The following is a 26639-nucleotide window of genomic DNA, read 5'->3' on the forward strand; positions in this document are numbered from 1 at the left end:
CGAGCCGTGCATATTAGAATGAACAAAGCAAGAAGCACCAAATATGCAGGAAACCAAATATGCAGTATGCCTTTCAACATTGAAGCAAATCAGAATGCAGACCGATTTTGCTGTTTTTTTTTTTTTTTTGGTCGAAAACAAAGAAGACAACCAGATAAGGGACAGAGGTTAAAAGGAACGTTCAGATGCTGAGGTCAATGCATGCATCTTACAGATTTAGATAAATTAGATCTTGCTGTACTACAAACAAAAAGGAGCCTGAAAATTTTTGCTCGGAACGCAGACTATTGCAACATACGATATTCTTCAGTTGGTAACTTTGTTGTCGAGATATGTTTCGGTAGTAGTTTAACTTGCGGCCACTATTAACTCACAGTTTGTCGACCTATAGCAGTATCACTCTGTGTGGGGGGCCACTAGAGGGACCAAGATTTTGAGCAAGGGGGCCAGGCCAACCCTTGGCTCCGCTACTGTACGACCCTAAAAACGACTCTGCAAAGGGATCTTCATTAGAAGTGTATATTGCTATTGTGTCTTACAAAGCTTTTGGCAACGCTTTAGGCTTGTTGTAACGCTTCTTAAAAGAAGAAGAAGAAGTTGACGTATTCTATGGTACGTAAATATAAAAGTAGTATTTCTTTACGTTCTTACGGCTGGTGTAGTAACATAAAATAAATTTATGAGAGAACTTCTTGCATAATTGTCAGTTATTAACTTTCGAGGATGCATTCTTGAAATTTCCAGTAGAAGGGTGTAAGTTTTCAGAAAGTGAGCGAATGATATGAGTGAATTAGAAAGAACGCTTGTGTGGCTATTCTGGCATACATAGATATCCCTTATGCTTGTGTTACATGTATTATTGGTATCTTATGATGGAGTGGTAACAGGACATGTTGACAACTAATGATGTACTATGTCACTTCTCCCCCAATATAAGAATGAACCAAGAATACACATTATACAAGGATATGTAATCTCCACGCATGCAGAAATTAATATTGGAAGTAAATCTTCGTAAACGTATATGCCCACCGTCTCTAACGCGTCTGCTCCGCTCCGACTTCCTCCCTACTGCTCGCCCCCCCCCCGCTGCCCTGATTCGGTTGGATAGCATTCGTGCTTTTAATGACAACTTAGCACAAGTTGGTTTGTGTTTTTAAGTTGAATCGTGTTTTGTGCACTGCGGTTCCTATGTCATATTTCACACTAATTATATTTAGCCCCCTTAAAATCGATTTACACTGTTACTGCGAATTCTCTCTTAAGAAACACATTTTAAGTGCATTTCCTGCTTAGAGAAGTTGATGTTTTACGAATATAAGTATCCTTTTGTTTGACAACCTATTTTAATTTATGCTACGCTACTTTACACTAGTCTATGCTTCTCCACTCTCTGCTCTTTTACTCTATCTTGTTCTATAGGTTACTATGCAACTTTACGGTAGGCTTACTGTATTAATTCTCGATCGTTCTATACTATTCTACTGCAACAAGTCCTATTCCTGGATGCTACCCTTACTGCACGCAAATTTTCTTCCTTAGTCTACGTCTTCCTTGCTTTACTCATGTTTATTCTACTCTACTTACGCTCTTTGCTATGCTAGTCTACCTTATCGTACGTTACAATACGCCTACTCTATTATTCGATCGAACACATTTGATAAAAACGTCATGTTTATTCTCATTTATTCAGAAAAGTATTTCAATTGTTAATAACTGTTTAATATTGCTCAACTAGTTCTAATCTACACCCCTTCGAGCACATAAAGAAGGATCACTAGATCTTGTGGTAATAGTTAAGAACAGCTACTTCTCATCTCCCGTGCACGAGGATACATCTTACTGTTGCACTACCTAAACACCCTAAGTATAAGGGCAAGAACTCAGTCTATTACCTACTTTTTAACATCCTAGATAGTCAATGAATAATTCCTGAAAGTATGGCGTTTCTCGTCCTTCCCTAAATGGGAAGTACGGCTCCTTAACTATAACCGATCTTGTATATACAAAACTCATTTTGTTTTCTCCTCTTGTATTTCCAGACTGTTTTCCGACACAAGTTATCTGATTTATCAACTTGCTAAGACCATCCACCTAATATCGCATGTACACAGTGTTTCGAGAATATTCCTATGCTATTAACAAGCCATTAAGCTCATTCAGTGGCTATAAGCACTTACTACATGGACACTCTAAGTAATTAATTCAATCTCGAATTAAAAATTCAATTTAGTGAAGCTATATTATTAAATTTGACAACACGGGTTACCTTTTAGCATTTATAACTTTTGCCCAAAGTAACAAATTCTGTGTGTGCCACTTTATATTACAACGAACTACTGACCATTTACTCCGACCATTTACAACGAACTACTGAACACTCCGCTATCATGAAAATCTCTCCTAATGCACAAATAATCCCCTACATGCTTGCGTAAGAGCAGCAAAATTTAACAATCTATATGACGCTCATCCATCACATTTTATTACTCAAAATTTCTAATGATATTTGAATAAACTTCATAGTTACTTATAGGTAAGTTAGAGACTTCTGTATCTACACGCGTAAAAATGTAAATCACGTACTAAGTGTAATGTATAATATCACTTTCTGGAAGTTTTTAAGCGCCTTGGGCAAAAATTTACTTTAGACAAGGCAGTGACAGGAACCGATTCATCTGAACGGGTTCCAGCAGCAGTTTCCAGGAACGAATAGTTTCATCGGAAAAGTGACCAAATCACTAACAGCACCTCCTAAGTAACCGGAACACACCGATCATAGAAGTAATGCACTTAAAACTATAGTTGCATTATTCCCATAACCAGCGTGTTCTGGTTCTTCAGCAGGTATTGTAAACAACTTGGCGAATTTGAGAAGAAAATCCTCGTAACCAGAAAAAAAGAAAAGTTATGAGGACCCAAATCCTACACTAATAAATCGAAACACTTTTGAGAAGAATTTCCTTAACTACTACGAGAACCGCTCCAGATGAATCGGTTCATAACCTATCCTAATCTAATCAAATCCTAGGCTAACCTACTAGCTGGCACAATCAAACGGAATCACTGTTAGTGTTGTCCAATCCTAAACTAACTAACAGGCTAGGAGGAGCAAAAAGCATCAGGAACTATAAATACACAAAAGAATCTAAACTACCTTAAATTTAATTAAAAATGCATAGCACGTCTACAGAATAAAATAAAAAAAAATCTTGGTACTGCAATTATGACCTGAAGTATAAATCCTTGAACGAAACATGAGAATTACCAGTACTGTTTAGGTTAATTTTCGGTAGATAGCGTCTTCGAATTAGTCCCACATTTACCTGTTTTCAACGTTGTATAACTATTTTTTTTTTTTTATTTTAATAAACCTTACCTAGAATTATTCTTTCATATCTGTTATTCAACTGTTAATCACAAATATTTCTTATGTTCATCTTCACTAAGGTACGTATTATCTGTATTGTATTACTGCGCAAAATTAGTGCCTTCCAACTGCTAAGTATTGCAGACTAGATACTATTCAGAAATAACGAAAACAATCAACAGGAAGGACCGAACACTGAGAAAGAAAAGTTGGACATTGGATGAGGTGCCAGTGTTATATTTTTTAAAAAGGCACTTTTCATTTGTTCCTGATTAAAATACGTAAAAAAAAGTACATTTTCCATTTCGCGTTTCTGCCTTATTACATATGCAAGAGGTAGATCGCGATATATTTTAATTACTTGTACAATCCTATTATGAAATCAAGTAATGTTTCTCTTCTATGGGTATTGTAAATTTATGGGCTCATAAATTGGAATAGCGCCCAAAATTTTGTCTCATTTCACGATTTCACCACATTTTGTTGAAATGCAACTTCCCTCTTATTAGTTCCGGGTTCTATTGTTGTATTTTCCTTCATTACTTCAGCATACATGTTCTAAGTTAGTAATAAGACAGTGGGTTTGAAACACTGCTATAATTATGCACTGTTGCATGCTTAACTAATATAAGATCAGTACCTGAACTTATATAATCCAAAATTTAACTTCTTTTTTCCCCTAATCAATCACCCTATACTGATGACCTTTATTACTTTTTTTTTTTTTTTTTTATGTTACTCTCATCTGACATTTCGTCTCATTCTGTTCATTTCTCCGTTTATTTTGTATTTCTAGGCCGCCATCTGTGGCAGTTAACACCTGATTTATATAGGAGCAGGTTGGGTAACTGCTGTTCCGAGAGTAAGCAACATGTTTGATAGTTGTGTTAGTTTAAAAGATTTATCGCGTGTAGATGAAGTGTGGCGGAGAAAAGAAAAAAAATCTTTAAACTCGCGATTGGTTACTTTATACCTGTAGTAGGTGTGCGTGCACAAGAGGTATTGTCCAGCCGCGTACGAATAAGTAGGACTACTTTAAGAGGATAGTGTAGAATAGAGTCGGATAGGGTAGGGTCGGATTAGCTTAGGGAAGTTCAGACCTATTTTTTTAAAATTAGTCGAATGTGATGTCTCGTGTGTGGGAAATAGGTCAGACATTGTAAAGTTCACCCGAGTATTTGTATCAGAAACCCACCGTTAACGTGGAATCCTGAGTGAAGGCAGAGCAGGAGCACACGCTTAGTACACCCATGCGTAAGTGGTGTTTTGAGTCACAGTTAGCCTGTTACAGTAGTCATTAAAATATCGTTAGTAAAAGGTGCAAATATAGAATAAAGATCTATACATTCATTGTATACTGCATATTTCTCCTGTAAACAACTTAACGATCAAGCCAGTATTAAAAAGTGCAAACGTTTCGATATGTTTCTAATTGGGTTTTTGGATTAATTTGAGAATTCTGAGTCCAATGGCACTGATTTCAGACATACTCGTCCATAGATTTACGAGAGAAATTACCTCAAGTTTGAGATATTTATAATTATTTATATATCCCAAATTTGAAATCATTTTTCTAAGCACCTCACGGACGCATATCGTTTGGTTCCATTTGATTTAGCGTCTTCAAGTTTATATAAAAATTGCAGTTAAAAATTTATTCAAGCGTGGACACGTTTGTCATTGACAAAAGCGGCACTTTAAAAATTCCAAATTCGAGGTAACTTTTTTCGAGATCGCATAGACGAATATATTTAAAAAGATATCCATTGAGTAGTGACATTCAAACCTCGCCTTATCCACTTTCTTTCATTTTTGAGTTTGTAACTGAATTCAGTAGCTCTCTTCAAATGTCGTGTAATTCTTGTCAAAAAATGGCTACAAATAACAGTAATTGAATTTAAATTATGGTTGCCGGTGTAAAACTTGCTATATTTCCAAGCAGTGCCTGTGCAAAACTTGTCTTATCCATTTCGACCAATGAGGTGGCTTGTTTTTGACGAGCAGGGGTTATAGGTACTGCTATGTGATCAGTGACTGTTAGCAGACGATAATCTTGCTTCCGTAAGTTTTTGCTGTCATCACATTGTTGACTGTCAATTCGTGTTATGAGGAAACTTGGGCAGCACAACTGGATGTCCTGAGATTCCACAAAATGTTCCTTGAGTTGTACAATAAAGACATCGCTGCAGAGGAGAAACATCACTCGTGCGAAAATCCCGCGTGTGAACCATCAGATTGTGACCCAGATTGTCTTGAATCTATGGTCTAATATTGATTGTGCAGCTTTATAAATCTGTGGGCCACAAACTAATAGTAGCTGTTTCAGTGTAGCCTCCTTACAGTATTTTTGTTGAATTTTACTATAACTAAACTAATGATAGGTGTTTCAATGTAGCCTACCTAGAGTATTGAACTTTTTTTATTTTTCTAAACTACACTAAAATTAAAGAAACTCTTGTTTTATTAAGATAATGTTGCGTAAACTTAATAAATACCACATTGACCAAAACCCTTTTATTTAATGTTACTTATATTTACCAAACGTAACCTAAATTTTCGCAGCATAACCTGCCTTATCCATATTGCCTATGCAAGACTTGTTATTTTCTATCTTCAAAGGATTTTTTTTTTATTATTTTTCATAGTATAAACGCATTAAATTTTAAAATGAAATTCTAAAGCCATTTTGAGGATTACAGAGAAGCAACATTCAAATTTTCGTGTAGTGAGATTAGAAAATAAAATGAGTTCTTTACGTTTTCTGAAAAATTTACTAAAATGGATAAGGCGAGTTTTGAAAGAGCACTACTCAATTTATCCACGCGTAGACTTCATCTACTGGTATTGAGATCCCTCGCGGCTAAGCAAGATCCCTTATACGCCTGTGGGATAGGAGACCCAGGTTCGATTTCAGGCGGGAGCGCATGGGGTTCGGAGCCCACGTTAAGCTTTAGGTCCACGTCTAATATTGATTCGCTGTTGAAAGGACGCTAAAGTCAAATCAATCATCTTTTATCGTTAGTTCTTTAAATGTATCTGAATCCAGATCCTATATTGGCACCAAAGAATACTTTTGTATGCACTTTCCCAATTAAGGCTGTTCCAACTATTTTGAGGGAATTTTTTATTTTATTTATTGACATTTGTATAGAACATCGTTGAGATTTTACACATTTAACTTGCGGTTTGTATTTTACGATTTTAAACCTTTTCTTTTCTTTAATATCTAAGTTTCCGACAAAAGTGCACATTTTGTTGTTTTCATGGAATTTGACTTTCAGTCATTTTTAAATTGTAAACACTTTTAATCATGGAGTTTGGTTTGCCATTTGCGTGCATTGGGTCATGCTTTAATGTATTTATTGTAACATTTGTAACATGCTCTCCGTGTTGGTCCAGGGTCTAGCAGTTTGCCTTCGGTTCAGGTGGTCCCGAGTTGGACTCCCGTCAGAGGATAAATCTTTTGAACTTACTACGTTGGTTCGGATTCTATCGTAAGCTGTAGGTTCACGTCTCTTACGGCCTCTGTGCTAAGCGAAGTAACACTTCAACAACATTATTGTGACATGTTTTAAAGTATATCAAATTTACTTGAACTAAACCAACTTCGTACACAGAAAACTAAACTACGTATGTTATGTCAGTCCAATAATTCGACTCTTGTAGCAGTACTATAGTCCGAGTCACCTGAATTGGCTTGTGGCATCAGCCAATAAGCCCCCAGTGCGCTGTTACTAATCTTTCAGGGAGGAATCTAATCATTCATAATTGATTTTGTTCGTATTTGTGGACAATTATGAATGATTAGATTCGTCCCAGAAGGTTTAGTAACAGCGCACTGCGAGCTTATTGACTGATGCTACACACCAATTTGGGTGACGCGGGCTATAGTGAATTCATATGTGAAGTTGTTATGTTGTATTTATAAAATACAACTCTCCCATGTTGTGGAGAGGTGGCCTACAATACTAATGCAAATTATATTGTTCATACACCTCTCATGCATATTCAATAATTTTAACTGTAAAATTACCATTGTTCTGGTGACAGTTCATCAAGCTGTACCATTTCTCGACACCTTGAAGGTACACTGTCGTGAAAATGGACCATTCCACCGTCATGGGCAGGACATTTACACTACATTTAAATGCTTTAAAGTTGCTTATTTCTGAAAATACAAAAGATAAATTCTGCAAATATATGATATATGAGCAGCACAGACTTAGGGGTATATGTAGCTGTTGTTTGTAGTGGAAAAAATGGGGAAAGGAAAGGAAAAGGTGTATTTTCAGTCGGTTACCTTGAACATTCAAGAACCGATGAGTTATCATCATTGCGAATGGTTCATAGGTGTATATTTTTTCTTTATTTGAAAAAATGAAAAAAATAATAAAAATAAAGGAAAAATGGGGAAAGGAAAAGGTGTATTCTCAGTCGGTTACCTTGAACATTCAAAACCCGACGAATTATCATCATTGCGATTGGTTCATAGTTGTATATTGTATATTATTTCTTTATTTGAAAAAAATGAAAAAAAAATGAAAAATTGAATGGAATGTTTGTAGTATTTTGTTCTGTTTAGAGTACAAAATATTAATTCCTAAACGTCTGTCACGGGCGGGGACCAAAAAAAAAAAAAAAAAAAAAAAAAAAAATTGACTCGACACGCCAAGTGAATGTTATAAAGAACTCTGTGAATTCTTAGCTCAAAGTATTTTTATTTAAACGGAAATATATTAATGATGAAATTTTGCAACAAACTTCACATAAGAGAAATTTGCCAAGTATTTGTAGTAATAAAAAACTAAACTTTACTGTGTCACGGGCAGGACACCGTGTGAATCAACATACAAAACCTCAGTAAAAATTATCTCTAAAATGAAATTAAATCGGAAATAAGACAATTTCTTTTGTTCTGTTGTAGCATTGTACACAAATAATTCTAACTTAATTTACTTGAGGCTAATTTTTATCACGCAAAAATAATATTATGTAGTACACTTATTTCTCAGCATCTACTATTTAAAAAATGTTTTTGCTTGCTCATTTAAATCCACCTTGTAGGAAAATTCGTACAAAATACGATGTCTTACAATATATAAAATAGGTGTTGGTATCACACAGATTATTTATTCAAAATCCACGTAAGACACATCTTCTTTAACAGTCCTATAAACTATGCTGCATTCGCTGATGCTCTTCATACAAATTACCTTGACTTGTTCCTCCTCTTCCACTGGGCTTTGTGCGATGGCTAAATGCCTGTATGTTCTCTTTTTCTGTTCAGAAAAATTCCACCAACAAAAATGTTTCATGTGTTATATCTTCAACAGCTGGCCTAACACAAGCCTTGTTACCATCCAAACCTAAGTCGTCGCTCAGGATGGCTTCATAGCTTTCGGAATCATCATTTTCATAATCCAAATAAACGTCTGTTTGGAATTTAAATATTTTACACCGATGAAGCTCTGATTTAAAAGTTCGATCAAGGATTAGATTTTCGTTGTCAAATCCCAGAAAAAAAGTGTTTTGATTGGAGATATTCAATAGACAGACCACTTTTCCATCTTTTATTCAAAATTCCTTTGTTTTCTTCAATTTCTGCTGATGATAATACTAAAACGGATACATTTTGAAATGAAGAGCTTGAAGCTGCTACGAAATCAGCGCACATTCTACGATTATTTTCCTTTGTTTCACAAAGTTCCATACTGGTCTTTTTGTACGTACTTCCAATCACATCCACTGCTCCCTTAGAACCTATTCCTAAGATATTGAATCCATGTAAAGAAACTATTTCTATCAATCTATTATCGTGTTTCTTCATTGCGATCAATGTAGAAACTTAAAAAGTATTGCTTGTTAAGTTTGAATAGGGCGATAAAAGTGAGGATAAATTCTGTTCTTGCGACACTCAATTCATTTGAAGAGGCAGCTTTTCGCCATCTAAGACAGGCTCTGTTCTATGATCAACGTTGAATTCGGAAATGGTTGTTTCTGCCATTTTTGCTATGAATAGAGGTTTAAGCGGGGAAATTAATCCATGCTCGAGACACAGAAAAAAAAAAAAGTGATGACCAGTGTTTTATGGAACTCCGAGGGCATGCTTATATCAAGCTCTTACCAATGAGGATACGGTTACTGGAGTGTATTACTGCGAACTATGGAGATGTTTAAATGAAGCAAGTGTGAGATCGCCATGGAAAGCTATCTGAAATCGTTTGGATGGACCAAGACAGCATAAAGTTTATAGGTGCAACAGCAAACTGAGAAGGAATAAAATGTTGCCTGACTAAATTTAGTACCCTCAGATCACTTTCTGTTCCCTAGCTTAATACTAATAATAATAATTAGAATGAATTGCGTTCCAATAGTGATAAAGAAGTTATTATGGCTGATAGTGATTTCGTGAACACGAAACTTCGGATTTTTTTTTTTATTTTTATGTAATTATTATTATTATTATTTTGAAGTTTATGAAAATCTTATAGACCAATGTAAGAAGTGATTTACACTAAGGCCGGCTATACACTAAAAGATAGATCCTAGGAAATCTCAATATTTGTCCTAGAGTCAAAATCTCAATGTGTTTGGCATCAGATCGCATGTCATTTCCTGCGTTCTGAACGATCCTATGAGATTTCTCTTGTTTGGCCGGCTATACACTATAAGATAGATCCTAGGAAATCTCTTACGATTTGTCCTAGAGTCAAAATCTCAACGTGTATGGCAACAGATCGCATGTCATTTCCTGTGTTCTGAACGATCCTATGAGATTTCTCTTGTTTAGAGCACGCTCTATTTCGGAAAGAAAATTCGTAAGATTTCGATTTAAGCGACATCAGGTGAGAGAAAGTGAAAACAAAAAAAGTGAAAACACAACTGATGAGGAGTCTTCTGATCGTGCAGGTTTACTTTAGGTGTAGCACTCGAAATAATTGTTGAAAAAATATAATTTGTCACTTTCCTAGATGATTTGCATTGACCGACATGAAAATATCTTACATAGCACAGATAAAATCCCTGAAGAGGACCATCAAAAGCAATTGTTGATAAACTACAATTCTTTTACTAATACGAGGTCCAGATATATAGTATAGAAACTATAGTGCAAGAAACGCAAACCAAGTTGTGCTAGGTTCTTTCTAGAAAGTACGAATGCTATTTAACCGAGTCAGAGCAGGGCTAAGCGGTGGCCCGAGGGGATGCGAGCGAAGGAAGCAGGCGCGTCAGTGAATGTAGTGAAAACGAGTGGGCTTTGGCAATGATGCGAGTGTGAATAGCACTTGTCATCGCGGTAGTAGCACTTGTCATCGCATCGTGGTATCGTGGTAGTAGCGCTCCACTTGTAAACATAAATTATAGCTTCTGTAAACTATGCAGAAATACACCGGTGGTGGAAAATAGTATCACCGGTCATCTTCCATATGCACTCACTTAGGTAAAAGTTTCGCAGAAAGGGTCTAGAAGTAAGCAGAACATACAAAATTTACAGGAGAAATGAAGATGAAAGTACTTAGACCTAACACAACCTAACGAAATCTAACCTAATGAAGTTAACTAACTTAAACTAAACTAATATTAAAAGAAGTAAGCGAAATTCTATCACTTTTTGAAAATTGTGTTGGACCCATTTACTAATATAATCTAACGTAACATAACCGTAACTAACGTGAACCAACCTAAACTAATGTGAATAGAAACTACCGAAATTGTAACATTTCTCAGAAAAAATAGATGGACCCTTTCTGCTAAACCTTGTCTCACCTATTTTAACCGTCGTTAAAACATTTATAATGATTTTACACTAGTAACTCTACAGTTGTAAACATAAAATACAGGTCTATTACTTTGTATTTAATTATGTTGCTTGCAAAAAATTTGTTCCTTATAAATATGTCTTTTCATGCCAAGTATTAAATTTTACTTGTTAATCTTCTAAAATGTGGTGCGCCAAAAATGTAACAACACCCTTCTGACTTTTATGCTTTTTTTTTTTTTTTTTTTTTTTTTTTTTTGGGAGGTATCCAATTTAACAATATAGCGCCTGATATTAATATCAGTGGGATGTGCAGTGAGGTTTAGCATAGTAATTCTTCAACTTAGTACTTTTATTAAATAGAACTATTTCACAACGTTGATAAATGTCATTCGGTCAGACAGGAAAACTCTTTACGTGTATGGTACACAAGGGTAAGATTTCCTACAAGATATGTCCTAACATTCTTCCGAAGATAAATCCTAGGATATTTCCTAGGATTGATCTCGTAGTGTATAGCCCGCCTTTAGAGCATGCTCTATTTCGGAAAGAAAATTCGTAAGATTTCGATTTAAGCGACATCAGGTGAGAGAAAGTGAAAACAAAACAAATAAAAACACAACTGATGAGGTATCTTCTGATTGTGCAGGTTTACTTTAGGTGTACCACTCGATATAATTGTTGAAAAAATATAATTTGCCACTGTATCTAAATGATTTGCGTTGACCGACATGAAAATATCTCACATAGCATAGATAAAATTCCTCAAGGAGACTATCAAACTCACATAGCATAGATAAAATTCCTCAAGGAAACTATCAAAAGCAATTGTTGATAAACTACAATTCTTCTACGATTTGCGTACTAATACGGGGTAAGGATATATAGTATAAAAAGTATACTGCAAAAAACGCAAACCAAGTTGCGCTAGGTGGCCTCTGAAAAGTATGGATGCTATCTAACCCAGTCAGAAGCGGGGGCCCGAGCGTCAGCTAGGGGGTGCGAGCGAAGGAAGCGGGCGCGTCAGTGAACGTAGTGAAAACGAGTGAGTTTTGGCAATGATACGAGTTTGAATAGCACTTATCATGGTATGGTGGTAGTAGCGCTCCACTTGTAAACATAAATTATAGCTTCTGTAAATTACGCAGAAATACACTGGTGGTGGAAAATAATATCACCGGTCATCTTTCGTATGCACCCACTTAGGTAAATGTTTCGCAGAAGGGGTCCAGAAGTAGGCACAACATACAAAATTTACAGGAGAAATGGAAGATGCAAGTACTTAAATCTAACACAGCCTAACTGAAATTATCTAATGAAATTATCTAACTTAAACTAACCTAATATTAATAGAAGTAAGCAAAATTCTATCACTTTTTGAGCTGGACCCATATATTAATATAATCTAACGTAACATAACCGTAACTAACCTGAACCAACCTAAACTAATGTGAATAGAAACTACCGAAACTATAACATTTCTTAGAAAAAATAGCTGGGCCCTTTGTGCTAAACATTGTCTCTCACCTATTTTATCCGTCGTTAAAACATTTATAATGATTTTACACTAGTAACCCTACAGTTGTAAATATAAAATACAGGTGTATTACTTTGTATTTAATTATGTTGCTTGCAGAAATTTCTTCCTTATAAATATGTCTTTTTATGCAAAGTATTAAATTTTACTTGTTAATCTTCTAAAATGTGGTGCGCCAAAAGTGTAACAACACCCTTCTTACTTTTATTTTTTATTTTTTTTTTTGGGAGGTATCCAATTTAACAATATAGCGCCTGATATTAATATCAGTGTGAAGTGCAGTGTGGTTAGCATAGTAATTCTTCAACTTTGTACTTTTATTAAATAGAACTATTTTACAATGTTGATAAACGTCTTTCGGTCAGACAGGAAAACTCTTCACGTGTATGGCACAAAAAGGGTAGGATTTCCTACAAGATATGTCATAACATTTTTCCGAAGATAAATCCTAAGATATTTCCTAGGATTGATCTCGTAGTGTATAGCACGCCTAAGGGTGAGTTGCATTGGAAAATATAGAAAAGATTTACACGTTGGCAACTTCTTATTTTTGGGTAGGTTAGAAAGTTGTCAATCACTTCCATATAATACCAATATATATATATATACATACAAGAAAAATGGCAGAAAAGTTAGAAAAAATAAAATCATTCAGTGGGATTCTAACCAGATTCAAAAATATTGAACCTCACAGAAAGAACTTAACACGCGTGACTGTCGAAACAACTGTAGAGTTTTCCTCCAGTTGTACTGATAGATAGCAATCTTCGTTGTATTTCTTTTCCCTTTTTCTTTTTTTCTTTCTTTTTTTTTCGAAAAGCGTGTGTTTTCTTTAACTACAACAAAGTTTTCTGCATTTAGCGGTATTGCTCGAAAAGTATCATTACATTAAGTAACAAAGAGAGGAGGTGAGTATTTCAATAAGCAAACCGTGAGCTGTGTTTGGAAGTCTTGTTATTTTTTGCGTATTATTTTCCTCCTATTACTTCGAATGCGTTATTGACTGTTTTAGGAGACAGAAAAATTCACGCACATTTCTTGTCCATCGTCAAGTTTGATATGGGTTGATATGGGGAAGATCTTAAATTTTTTTTCAAAGCAAGTTTTGTAAAAATATTTCCCCTCCTCTCACCACCCTCAGCATATCGGATGTAACTAAGTCATATTTCGTATGAAACTTTAATTTTTTCTGCATAAAATGATTCACAAAATAACGAATTTATATTCAAAATGATCAAAAGACTAATAATTCTATAGAAACTAGGTTAAAATATTCAATTCTTCGAAATATACTTTAAAATAATATTCATTTATGGCTTTTCTGGATACAAATGACCTTTGTTAGCGAAACAATCAATTAACGAACAATTAACAAGAGGAACAAGGGAAGCAATACTGAGTCTACAGTTGATCATGGAACAGCACATCAGAATAAACAAACCAATTGTGATAGCATTTGTTGATATAGAGAAAGCTTTTGACAACGTAGATTGGAATATCATGTTCAGAGCGTTGAAGAAGCTAAGAGTAGATTACAGAGACAGAAGAATAATATACCAACTTTATAGGAACCAGAAAGCTGTTATAGGAAGAGATCAGAAGGAAGCAAGAATAAGTAAAGGAGTAAGGCAATGATGTGGACTTTCACCTCTCCTGTTCAGCGTCTATATAGAAGAGGCTGTGAAAGAATTCTTGGATAAAAACGAGAAAAGCGTACAAGTAAGCGGTCAGGTTTTCAGCCAGGGTTTGAAAAAACCCAACCTACCTGGGCCCATGTGGGTTTTTTCGGGTTTTATTGTTTTTTTTCGGGTTTAATTGGTTTTTTTCGAAATATTTCAATCTCTTTGGGGTAAAAATGTTAAAATATGATTTACATTTCATGAGTGTCATTGTCACAACTTGCAACAACTTTCTATTCACTGCTGTTTTGAAAAAAATGCCGCCATTTTGAAATTTTATATTGGATCGCCGAAAAAATCTATACAGCAAATTTAGAATGTCTTGTGCTTTTACCCTCAAAATTTCAACTTAAACAGTCCGAAAATTGCACCTTGTAGCATGTATACCCGCTATTTTGAAAAATGGCCGCCATTTTGAAATGTTATGCAGCCAAAATATATACAGCTAATTTAGTCTCTCGTGCTTCTACTTAGAAAATTTCAACTTGAAAGACCTAAAATTGCGCTTTGTAGTGTGGATATCAGCAGCGGCGCAAATTTGTCTTCAACATTGGGAGGACGGGTAAGACGGTATATATATATATATATATATATATATATATATATATATATATATATATATATATATATATATATATATATATATATATATATATATATGCGATGTACAAAATATTTATGAAGGAGAAAAACAATGCTGAGGAGGATTACCCATGTCGGTCCCGGCGTCCTCCACAGGGGACATAAAATATGACGACATTATTATTGCTTTATAACTTTAAAATCCGACCGGCAACATTGAAAACTGTTTACAAGGGATGATCCAAATATAATAATTCCCTGTAAACAGTTTTCAATGTTGCTAGTCTGATTTTAAAGTTGTAAAGCAATAATAATATCGTCATATTTTATGTCCCCTGTGTGGGACTCCGGGACAACATGGGTAGGGGAGCAGAGTTGTCTTCAACATTGAGAGGCGGTCAGATTTGAGGCTTATTCTGGGAGGTATCAATTTCATCTCACTTTCTTTTGTGACAGTTGGACACAAATCATCACATTTCTTCCTAAAAGACACATTTCCAATCGGATTATTGAGGAGGACAGTTCCAAGATTGTAGGGGATATGTCCCCATCATCCCCCCGGGATTTTCGCGTGGATATCAGCTATTTATTTTTAAAAAAGCGCGCCATTTTGTAATTTTACGTTGGTATGCTGCCAAAATCTAAACAGAAAATTTAGAGTGTCTCTGGTTTGTATCCTAAAAATTTAAAAGACCGAAAGTTGAACACTGTGTGGTAAAGGCAGACAAACTAACAAATGTAGATCGAGTCATCCTAGGAGCCTCAGTGACGTTCGCCAAATATGAATACCAAATAGCTATATTAATTTAAAACAAAGACATAATTCATCAAAATGTCTTAAATATTTTTTAACGTAAAATAAATGGTCTTATTGTTGAAGTATTCACTTTCGATGCTTTGTGGGTTCAATTGCGAGTATTTCCCGAACACTTCTTTCACGACGGGGTTTCCCTGAAAATGCAGCTTGCTTTACTGTACATCGAAACTTCCATTAATACTGAAGTTTGAATGCAGCACTTGAAATAGTAAGCGTTACGTAGTCTTCAGAGCTCCGAGCATTAAGCTTCTTAATTTTGACAAGAAGTTTTACGTTATTGCTAGTGTTGATTCTACAGAATGCTTATTTGAAAGCTAGCAACAAATGACTGAACTTAACTGTTGTTGGGAAACCAAATTTTACTGAATACTTTTGTTACCATCAAAGGTAAGAAATAATACTACTAGTTTTACTAATGTATTTACATATTTATTGTTAGTACCGGCACCTATGACCTTAAACCCGTCAACGTATGAGGGATAACGTCCCTCGGCGGCGCCGAGTCAGGAAACACACTATTCACGGAAAGTATTTTCTAAAATATACTATCGCTTACTTTACTTCAAATAGGCTATAAGCATAATCCGCACATTAATTTGTTCTACAATTATCTCAAGCTAAGGTGAGGTTTTTTATTTATTTATTTATTCATTCATTCATTCAGTGCATTTAGAGCTTTATAAAGGTCTTATGTTGAATATTGTTGTCTATCTTAACATAAAAGCATATAATTCGCCCAAAGAAAGTTTAAAATCTGATAAAAATAACTTTCAATGTGATCACCTTAGTTGTACCAATAATACAAAAAAAAAAAGTCAAAAACCCAGGTGGGTTTTAAGATGGGTTTTTTCAGGTGGGTCCAACCCGAAAAAAACAGTGGTTTTTTTCGGGCTGGGCCCATTTGGGCAAACCCTGTTTTCAGCATAATAAGGTTTGCTGATGACATAGCATTGACAGCGGAGAACGATGAGGATATGCAGGAAACACTTTCAAACTTGAACGACCAACTGGAAAAAGATATGCAAAATGAAGATAAATAAGAAGAAAACGAAGTGATAAAATGCACAAGAGCAGGACAGGAAGGGGCAAACGTATGGCTAGATGGAGAGAAAATCGAAGACGTTAAGACGTTCCCCTATTTAGGAAGTCTAATATCCTCGGACGGAAGAAGTTCCAGAATAGCATAGGCTAAACAAGCATTCAATAGGAAAAGAAGACTACTAACATCAAGAAATGTGTCGCTGGATGTTCGTAAACGATTTATTAAGACACTGGTATGGAGCGTGGCGCTGTACGGATCAGAGACGTGGACATTAAGAAAAGCTGAAATATCCAAGCTGGAAGCATTTGAAATGTGGTGTTGGCGCAGAATGCTGCGCATATCATGGACCGAAAGGAAAAGGAATGAAGACATACTAAAGGAAGCTAATGAAGAAAGGACGACAGATCATGAAGATAATAGGAAAAAGAAGAAACAGCATGCTTGGCTATCTTATTCGACACTCGGATTGGATCACTGTGCTGATAGAGGGAAAGGCAGTAGTAAAACAAGAAAGAGGAAGACAAAGGATAGAATACCTAGAAGCAGTTACGGAGAAGAGACCTTATCAAAGTATAAAACAGCTCTCCCAAGCGAGAGAAGTTTTAAAATTTTCCATGTTGCTCACCAACCTATGGTTGAGGTGAACAAGAAGAAGATCGAAGATTGCAGCCGGGCTAGCTTGTTGGTAGGTAGATGCTTTACTAAGTCGTTGTAGCTGTAATTTTGTCAAGGTACTTGTTTCAATTTCGCAAAAAGGGACGTTTTAGCAGATTGTATAGAAGAATTACACATTGTATGCAACATAATCTATCTTCCCTGATTATCGTGCTTCTTCTGACCAACTTTTAAACCTCATATTAATGCATATTTAGTCCAGTATTAAAAATAATTTATTTGGATACAAACAAAGAGAAAAATGAAACTGCTAATTTTAGATACAATTGTGGATAAAACTTTCATAATTTTACCCTTCTGGTCACATAAACCTAGATTGCCTTCCAGAGTTCAAAAAGTTAAATCTAGATCCTCAGGTTCCTCAGATTTTCTTACAAAGGAAATCCATTTTTCCTCCATTTTCTTACAGAGCAACATGCGTATATCTAATAGAAATATACCATTTAGACATTTCCTCCAAGTAAATGTTCAAGTGACGTGTAGAAAACAACCACAAAGTGTGACAAAAAGAAGATAAAAATAAAAAAAACTAGCATACTACATGATACAAGATTAAAGCCGTACACCGTCAACAGAATACTTTATAGTAATAGAAACAAACGGAAGAGGCTAATTGACTTGCGCTGTTGGGCTAGTGGATAACAACGGATTCGCGTAAAATAATTTATTTTAACATAGATTCGAATCGTGTCTACATAAGCTGTTTATTAAAATAAAGAATTGCATTTTACTGACAAAGAGACAGATACTTGAATGCAAGAAATTTATAAATATATCATAGCTATGTAATTTTTTTTATTATTATTATTGCTCAGACGCGCCTCTTCGGTTTCGGCACCTGAAGATTTGAACCGAAACGGGCTATCATTATTGCAATATCATTCTTCAACCTTTATTTCATCATTCACATTTATTTCAGGAACAGGGACAAGGACAAGGACGAGAACAGTGTTGGATTTACCAAACCACAACGTTGAACAAGAAAACAAACAATAAAATTTGAAAAGAAAACAAGAACCTAACTACTAATTATTATCTAATAACTAGCATGTATTACCCACTTCGCTGGGTTGAAATGAAAATTTAAATGCACAATTCCGTATCTCATGTGTGCAGTACCCGTGAATATGCTGTTTTCGTTTTAAATGGCATCGACTTAACCAGCATCGGGAAGATCATTCATCATCTCGGCGACCCCGAAAACCGTGGATTCGGCACTAATATTGGTCATTTTCGATCATTTATATATACAGGGGTTGGACAAAAAAATCTAAAAAGGTTGCAAAAGTGTGAAAATCATACCTAGTATGGTGTGGGGTCTCCTTTTGCGTCCAAAACAGCTTGGATCCGACGTGGAATGGACGTATACAGCTTCCGACTCGCGGTGTGTGGAATTTTGTACCATTGTTCCTCCAAAACATGCTTCAGTTCCTTAAGGGATGCTGGTGGAGGGTAATGAGACCGAACACGCCTTTCTAACTCAGACCACAATGGTTCAATGATATTCAGATCTGGCGATTGTGGGACCCAGGGGAGGTGTGATAGTTCCTGGTCATGCTCCTCAAACCATGATTTCGCCGTTTTTGCAGCGTGACGGTGCCAAATCATCTTGGTAGATGCCATCACAATCACGGAACAATATTTGGGTCATGGGTAGAACCTGGTCCCCCAAAACGGCCTCATACGGCTTAGCATTCATCATTCCATGCAGGGCTATGATGAGACCTGCAGAAAAGCACGATATCACTGCCCACACTGTAACAGAACCACCCCTATACTTTACAGTTGGGAGGAGACAGTCTGTATCATAGGCCGGCGACCGTGTTCTCCATACGTAAACATGACCGGTTGTTGAAAACAAGGTTAAGGCCGATTCATCGGACCACATTACGTGTTTCCACTGCTCATGAGTCAATGCCTGGTGGTCCTTGCACCACTGGATACGCCTGTTCGTATTTACTGCTGTGACCAGGGGTTTGGCGATAGCGGCCCTGCCATGAATTTTCATTTTATGAAGTTCCCCTCACACTGTTTTCGATGAAACCGGATTCTGTAGGCTGGAATAGAGTTCAGACGTAATTTTCATTGCAGTGGTCTTTTTAGCTGCTACAATCCGTTTTAATGCCCTTCGGTCCCCATCTGACAGGATTGCTTTTCGAACAGCACTGTTGTGATTTGCAGACGTCGTTTGCCCATGAATTGTGTACGCCCTCGTGACATTGGACACAGTGCCTTTCGATAACCCCAAAATGTTCGGCACTGTTGCCACTGAAGCTCCAACCAGACCGGCACCAACGATCATGCCTCTTGGGAAGTCTATCAGGTCGCCCATTTTACCACACCACGACACTCACAGGTGAACTGGTTACTGCTGACGGAAGAGGAAGGTCCACATGACACATTGAAATATATATATATATATATATATATATATATATATATATATATATATATATATATATATATATATATATATATATAAAACGATCGGCAACCGCAACACGTGTTGTACAATGGAGGGTCAAACTTACGTGTCATGTATGAAGTGTTTTTAGATTTTTTATCTACCCCCTGTATATATTCCCCCGCCCCCATATTGCGGGCCATGGCATCGAAAGTGTCACCGTTCATCTCAGCGACCCCCCAAAATGTGGATTCAGCACTAATATCCGTATTTTTTTTAAATATTTGTTCTTCCCCTCCCCGAAGTTGCGGGGTTGAATTTGAATTTAAACGGGATCGAAAGTATCACTATTCATCTAAGCGACCCAGAAAGCTATAAATTCGACACTGATAGTGGCCATTTTCGATCATTTTATATATCTCTTTCTCCCCCTCCCCCAAGTAGCGCGGCTGATTTTGGATTTAAACCGGATCGGAAATGTCACTGTTTATCTGAATGGTCCCGAAAACTATGGATTAGACATTAATGTTGGTCATTTTCGATTATTATTATATATAGAGCACCCCCTCTCCTCCTCCGTGCTGCGACACACAGCATCAGAATTGTCACTGTTAATCTCAGCTACTCCTAAAACTATGGATTCGCCACTAATATTAGTCATTTTCGATCATTTTAAAATGTTTATCCCCCTCCCGTACGTTGTACCCTCCCCCTCCCCAGCTATCTGGCGGAATTTGAATTGAAACAGCATCAGATGTGTCACTGTTTCTCCCATCGACCCCGAAAACTATGCATTCAACACTAATATCGGTCACTTTTAGTTAGGGATGCGCACGAGACAAGATTTGGAGCTGTCTCGTCTCGAAAATATGCCGTAAAACTAATGTCTCGACTCGAAAAATGAATTCTTCTCTATTGGAAAAGCTGTGTCTCGACTCGAATTTTGTCAGGAAAAATCTGTCTCGACTCGTCTCGTGCGCATCCCTACTTTTAGTGCAGATAATGATCAATGAAGTTCATAATTGACTTTTTGAGAACATGCTGGTCCTAATTGTTATATTACATGACTACCTTTCCATTTAAAAATATCACATATTTCAAAATGGCGGATTTCAAGATGGCGGCGGAGGTTCGTGATCTACTCTGTCCATTCTTCTTTTGCCAATATGTGAAACTATCACTTTTTGCATTGTCTATCTTTCACTATTTTTACGATTCAACAATTTTTTGATGTATTTCATTAACATAGCATAGCCCTTCTCTCACCAACTTTGACCCCCTCCCCCTCCGTTTCTTATGGCGCTCAGCCGCTATAACTTTGCACATACACATATTTTCACATCCTCTATCAGGTGCACTATGTCTCATCGGACAACTCGGTTCATCCATTTGGACTCTACTTGTCAGTACCCTCCCCCGCAGGTGACCCCAGCCCGCATACAATGGTAGCTGAATTTGAAAGTCATTGCTAATAGAAGTGTCACCATTGATCTCAGCTACCGCGAAAACTATGGATTTGACACTAATATCGGTCATTTTGGATTATTATTATTATTATTATTTACATGTTTCGGTATCTTCCCAGCCCGCAGCCGAATGGAGTGTATTTGGAAATTAATGCTATTGATCTCAGCGACCGCGAGATCTATGAATTCGGCAGTAATATCGGTCATTTTCTATTACTTGTACAAGTCTCAGTAACCCCCCGCGCAGATGACCCCACCTCCCATACAATGGTAGCTGAATTTGGAAGTCATCGGTAATGGAAGTGTGACGGTTGATCTCCGCGACCGCGAAAAGTATGGATTTGACACTAATATCGGTCATTTTGGATTATTTTTTACATGTCTCGGTATAATCCCGCTGACCCCCGGCCTGCAGCTGAATGGGGTGAATTTGGAAGTTAATGCGATCGGAGTTTCACCATTGATCTCAGCGTCCGCGGAAACTATGAATTAGACACTAATATTGGTCATTTTCTACTACTTTTATGTGTCACTTTAAACGCCCCCTGAGACCCCCTGTTTCAAATTTTGAAAAAAAAAAAAAACTTTGTCTTGGTCTGAGTCCTGGACCAAGGTACCCCTGAGCAAAATTTTGTCTCTCGGTCCACTCGTCTGGTTCCTAGGCCGCACACAGACACAGAGACAGAGTGACAAACACACGAACACTTTATTTTATTTATATTAGAGGATTCAGCTATAAGGCTTTTCAGTGAGTAAAACAGAATTGCTGATGGAAGTTCTAATGGAAGTTTGATTGGAAGGATCAAAGACTCACAAGAAACTATACGAACGAAGAAGTGAGTGTTAGAATAGGAGAAGAAATAACAGAGGAAAATGCATTTAAAAGGGGAGTGCCACAGAGATGTCTCTTGCCAAGATAATTTAATATGTAGAAAATATAGTGAAGAAGATGCGGCATATGAAGACGGTATTTCGATAGGAGGTAGAATGATTATGGGTATACGATTTGCAGATGGTATGGGACGTGTTGCGGAACCTGAAAAGAACAGTAATAAGGTGTTAGGAAAGGGGCACGGCGGCTCAGTGGTAGAGCGCTTACCTCTGGTGTGTGGGGTTCCTGATTCGATCCTTGCCTAACTAAGTTTGTGGTAGACATCATCGTGTCTCAGGGCACTCGTGTTTCCTCCCTATTCTCATTCCATCGGTTGTTCCATAATCATTCACTTACTTTAATCATCCGTCTTCCTTAGCCTAACAGGCATAATCGTGGGATGTTAGAGCTGAAAAGTTTCAAACAGATGTTAGGAAACTTAAGGATAAGCTGTGATGATTATGGAATAAAAATAAACATTAGATAGCAAAAGGCAATGATGATTTTGAGACGAAGCGATTGCTATCAGTTGTAGAAGTAGGTTGACAGAAAAAACCTGGTGGTTTCGGTATTTTGGTAGTATTATTAGTGAAGACTAAAGTGCTTACTGGAAACAAAAACAAATTTATGAATGGTTAAGGGAAGATTTAGGAAAAAGTCTATTTGGAGGAAATCTGGACATCCTTCATTTAATTAAACACTTGGACAAATCAGGAATGGGGCACAGTGGTTGAGCGTTCACCTCCGGTGCTTGGGGTCCCTGGTTCGATCCCAGCTCGCGCCGTGTGGACTTTGTGGTGGACAAACACCGTGCTCGTGGGTTTTCTCGGGGTTCTCCTGTTTCCTCCCACTTTCTTCATTCCACCATTTCATTCATTTCTCATAATCACCGTCTCCTTTTACCCGTAGGACGTAAAACTCAAGGATTTCATTTCATTTCAAATCAGGAATGCACATATTTGAAATATGAGACGAGACATAATAGGATTTTGCAGAAGTTGTGTTCTATGTACTGTGTATAAAGAAAATTCGAAGTTTGGAGAAATTCAGGGTTCTATGGCAACTAAGTCAAATCAATCCATTTTTGTGGACAATTTTGGACCACCTCGTCCGGTTTCGAAGGAAGGATGGAATAGGCACTGTTGTGGTTTAGTAGACGGTTTCTTTAGATGTGTAAAACTTTACCCGACACGAAGACTGACTGCAAAAATATGGTAAATTTCATACTACTTCCTTCTGAGTACGAGACATACCAGCGGATGTGTTCTAATAATCGTAGTATGTTCTCGTGTAAATTATGGAAAGAAGCTGTGACATTGCTAGGGGCAAAATATAGTTTTATCACTGCTTATAGAGCGAAAGTAAATTGCTCAGAGAGAATAATCAAGGACGTAAAAATTTTTAGTCGGGCAGCCATGGTCGATTTTCGGCTCAGTTGGAGGCAGGATATGCAATTTCGGGTGAATATTGTATGGCTCATGGGAAGTTCAAAAATGAATGTTGCCTGCCTGTGAAGAACAACTGTTCTAAGTTGGCTGCCCAAATCCAACATGGTTGCCATCAAATACCCGCATTCACATTTCCCTACATAACAATGAAACGGTTATAGTAATGTTTTCCTTCTTTTTGCAGATGTTGAATGGTCCACCACGGAAAGTTCAAAAAAGAATGTTGCCCGTACGGGAAGAACAGCTGTTCCAATATGTCCCCTAAATCCAAGATGGCCGCCATCAAACAGCCATGGTTTCTCACTATTGCTCTAACGCTGACGCAAACGCATAGAATTGTTTTTTTTTCTTTCCTTTTGAAGTATTAAAAATTCAGTTCTAATGTTTGAGTAAATGAATTCTTTTCCGTACACATCAGTTTTTCTTATTCTGTTTCTTAGATGTGAGACAGTTTGTTGTTCGTTTACATTTATTTTTAATTGGTAAAGTTATGGGGTAAATGTGGTAATGTAACTTGCTAAATCATTTTGGTTTTTAATTATAACTATTCCAATTGAATTGAGTTGATGTTGAGTTTAACGTCCCGTTCAGCAGCGAGGATATATGAGACGTGGACCTACTGATTAACGTGGAATCCGAATCTCATGAGCTCCCACCGGGAATCGAACCCGGGACTTCCACGCCAAAGGCGCGTACGCTAACCGCTTAGCCACTAAGGAGCTCAATATAACTATTCCAATTACATATTTTATTTTATAAAGACAGTCAATAAAAAGTTTGCACTTTGAAATTTATAGAATGTAAAATTTAATAACAATAACAGATCTGAAACTGCAAATACAATTTCAATAGGAATTAATTGTAAAATTACACAAAGAAACACATTTTCCTGATAATTGCCATGTTATCGCACTGAGCTTTACATAAATCTGTGCAAAGTAAACTGGATTGGCAACAGCAGCAAGCATTTTTGGTACATTTTTTACAGTCGGAACACATGAATTGTAATATTTCATATGGTGCTGGTTTACATCCTAGCCACTTTATTCGCATTGTGTTGTCGTCACTAAGAGTCCATCCATGACCGTGGGGTGGAAGGATTGTAGGTTTTGGAACCAGAGCGCTTCTCCAGATGCCACATTGATAGCTCGAGCAATGTGAAGTTAAAGGGAAGATTGACAGGGGAAAGATTTTCTGGATTTATTTCTCCATCCATTGCACAATACAGTTCATATATTAACGAATTCACATCAGCCATCTTTTTTTCATATAATTTCAACACTAGTGACTCGATAGAAGCGGTTACTTTTCGGTTATGATCCAGTTTGTTCCCAGATTCTTACATGCAATAGTGTTCTTTTGACTTAAGGACCAACTTAAGAATAGAAACTTTTCTTTTCCTGGAGAAGGCTGAAACCGTGTCGCATCATGAAAGTGAATCCACTGCAGGCAAAGCGGGAAGAAAATCATTCACAGCTATGTCGGCACCGATCGATTTCTTGACTTCGTCTACAATAGCTTGAAATGGAATTATCTGAGTTATTTCTTTTCTTGAAGTAAAATGTTCCCTGTTTCTGTATGGAAAGATTGAAACAAAGCGACCTGTATCATCGCTGTAGATCACAAATGATGCCTGAGGAACGTGGGCAACATGCAACAACATTCTAGTGTCAGCCTCCTCATGTGTGCAGAACAACTCCGGAACAGGACAGGTACCATTGGAAGTGATGCAGGTGTATTCTTCACCACGGGTTACAAAGAGTGTTCTTCCACCAAGTTGTTTCCTGTAAGTTTCCTTCTCCTATTCCTTTGTAAGAAAGGTGACCAATGCCATTTTGTTTTCTGAGCATTGTAGGAATTGTCTCCATGACCGCACAACATAAAATGGTAGGATAGCACTGCACTGTAACGAGGCCGGCTGTGACTGTGTTCCTTTCTGTCGTTCACAGTCTTTTATGGTAGGGCAGGCATAAACATCAAAAACAACATCTATTCGTTTGGAAGGGAACCTAGTAATGATACCGAATATCTTCTGAGCGAGTTCATAAAATGTTTCACCTGATCCAGGTGTGTATCTCTGAATAACAGCCATTTCATCGAAGACTTGCTGCTCCGTTTGGATAACTCGTTTCAGGATGGAAACCTTTTTTGAAATGGTTGGTATGTTGCACTTTGTTTGTTTTTATGGGAATGGCAAAGGGATCTCTCAGACTCCATGGAAGTGAACCCAAAGGATATTGGAACACAGTTCCCATATCGATAGAGGGTACCTGCGCCAAGGCTGCCATTCAGCCGAATATAGACCGGCCAGTTTTTAAGAGGCTGCGTTTATTCTTTGTTGGAACAGACATTTTGGTGTTCATGTTTGTAAAAGTTCTTAAGCGTTGTTTGATTAATGGGTCAAAATAACCAATTGCTGGGGTATTTGAACAACGATCCTGGAGAAACTGTTTGTAGGCCCTTCTTCCGCGTTCAACAAATCTTGTTTTGTCTACTCAGTTGCCACTTTTTTTTTTTTTTTTTTTTTTGTAGATAGACTTCTGAACTCGCCGCCTGACCATGGTTGGCTGTGACTTCACAAAACGAAAGGGTAACTTTCCACACACAATCATTATCTTTCTTTGTGAAAGAATGTCACAGTTCCTTATGTTGGCAGACAGACTGAGGTGGCTTTATATGGTCATGGATCTGCTGTCTGAACATGGCTATACGTGATGCGTTCAGTACCCAACGCTGAGTTGCTGAGTAATTTACACTGAAGCCAGTATAACCTGCCTCTTGCAATCTCTGTTAATCATGTTTTCAATCGTTTTGTCAGCTTCGTTTGCGGAGAAAGGACGTTTATCACTGTGGCAATGGCAAAATCACCTCGTAGGAAGGCAGTGTGAACTGAAGGATGAGAATGCAGAAGTTCAAGCATATCACTCAGAAAAGGTGGAAGATACCTGGCATAATTTTGCCGGTCATGTGCAAACGTCCATGGAATTAC

General features: G+C 37.1%; 1 protein-coding gene across 2 annotated transcripts in view; it reads left to right on the forward strand.

Moving 5' to 3' along the window:
* Positions 1 to 336: 336 nt before the first annotated feature.
* The window catches only part of LOC145688234 (ankyrin repeat domain-containing protein 16-like), a 324431-nt gene continuing 298128 nt past the window's right edge, over positions 337 to 26639 (forward strand). The window contains exon 1 of one of the 2 annotated variants that reach the window (XM_081762148.1): positions 337 to 612. In XM_081762148.1, the coding sequence (XP_081618274.1) occupies positions 610 to 612 (3 nt within the window). In that variant the 5' untranslated portion in view covers positions 337 to 609. The other variant, XM_081762149.1, reaches the window with a different exon arrangement.

The sequence above is a fragment of the Thermobia domestica genome, chromosome 6 (genome assembly GCF_964235325.1).
Source record: "Thermobia domestica chromosome 6, izTheDome1.hap1.1, whole genome shotgun sequence".
NCBI classification, from domain to species: domain Eukaryota; kingdom Metazoa; phylum Arthropoda; class Insecta; order Zygentoma; family Lepismatidae; genus Thermobia; species Thermobia domestica.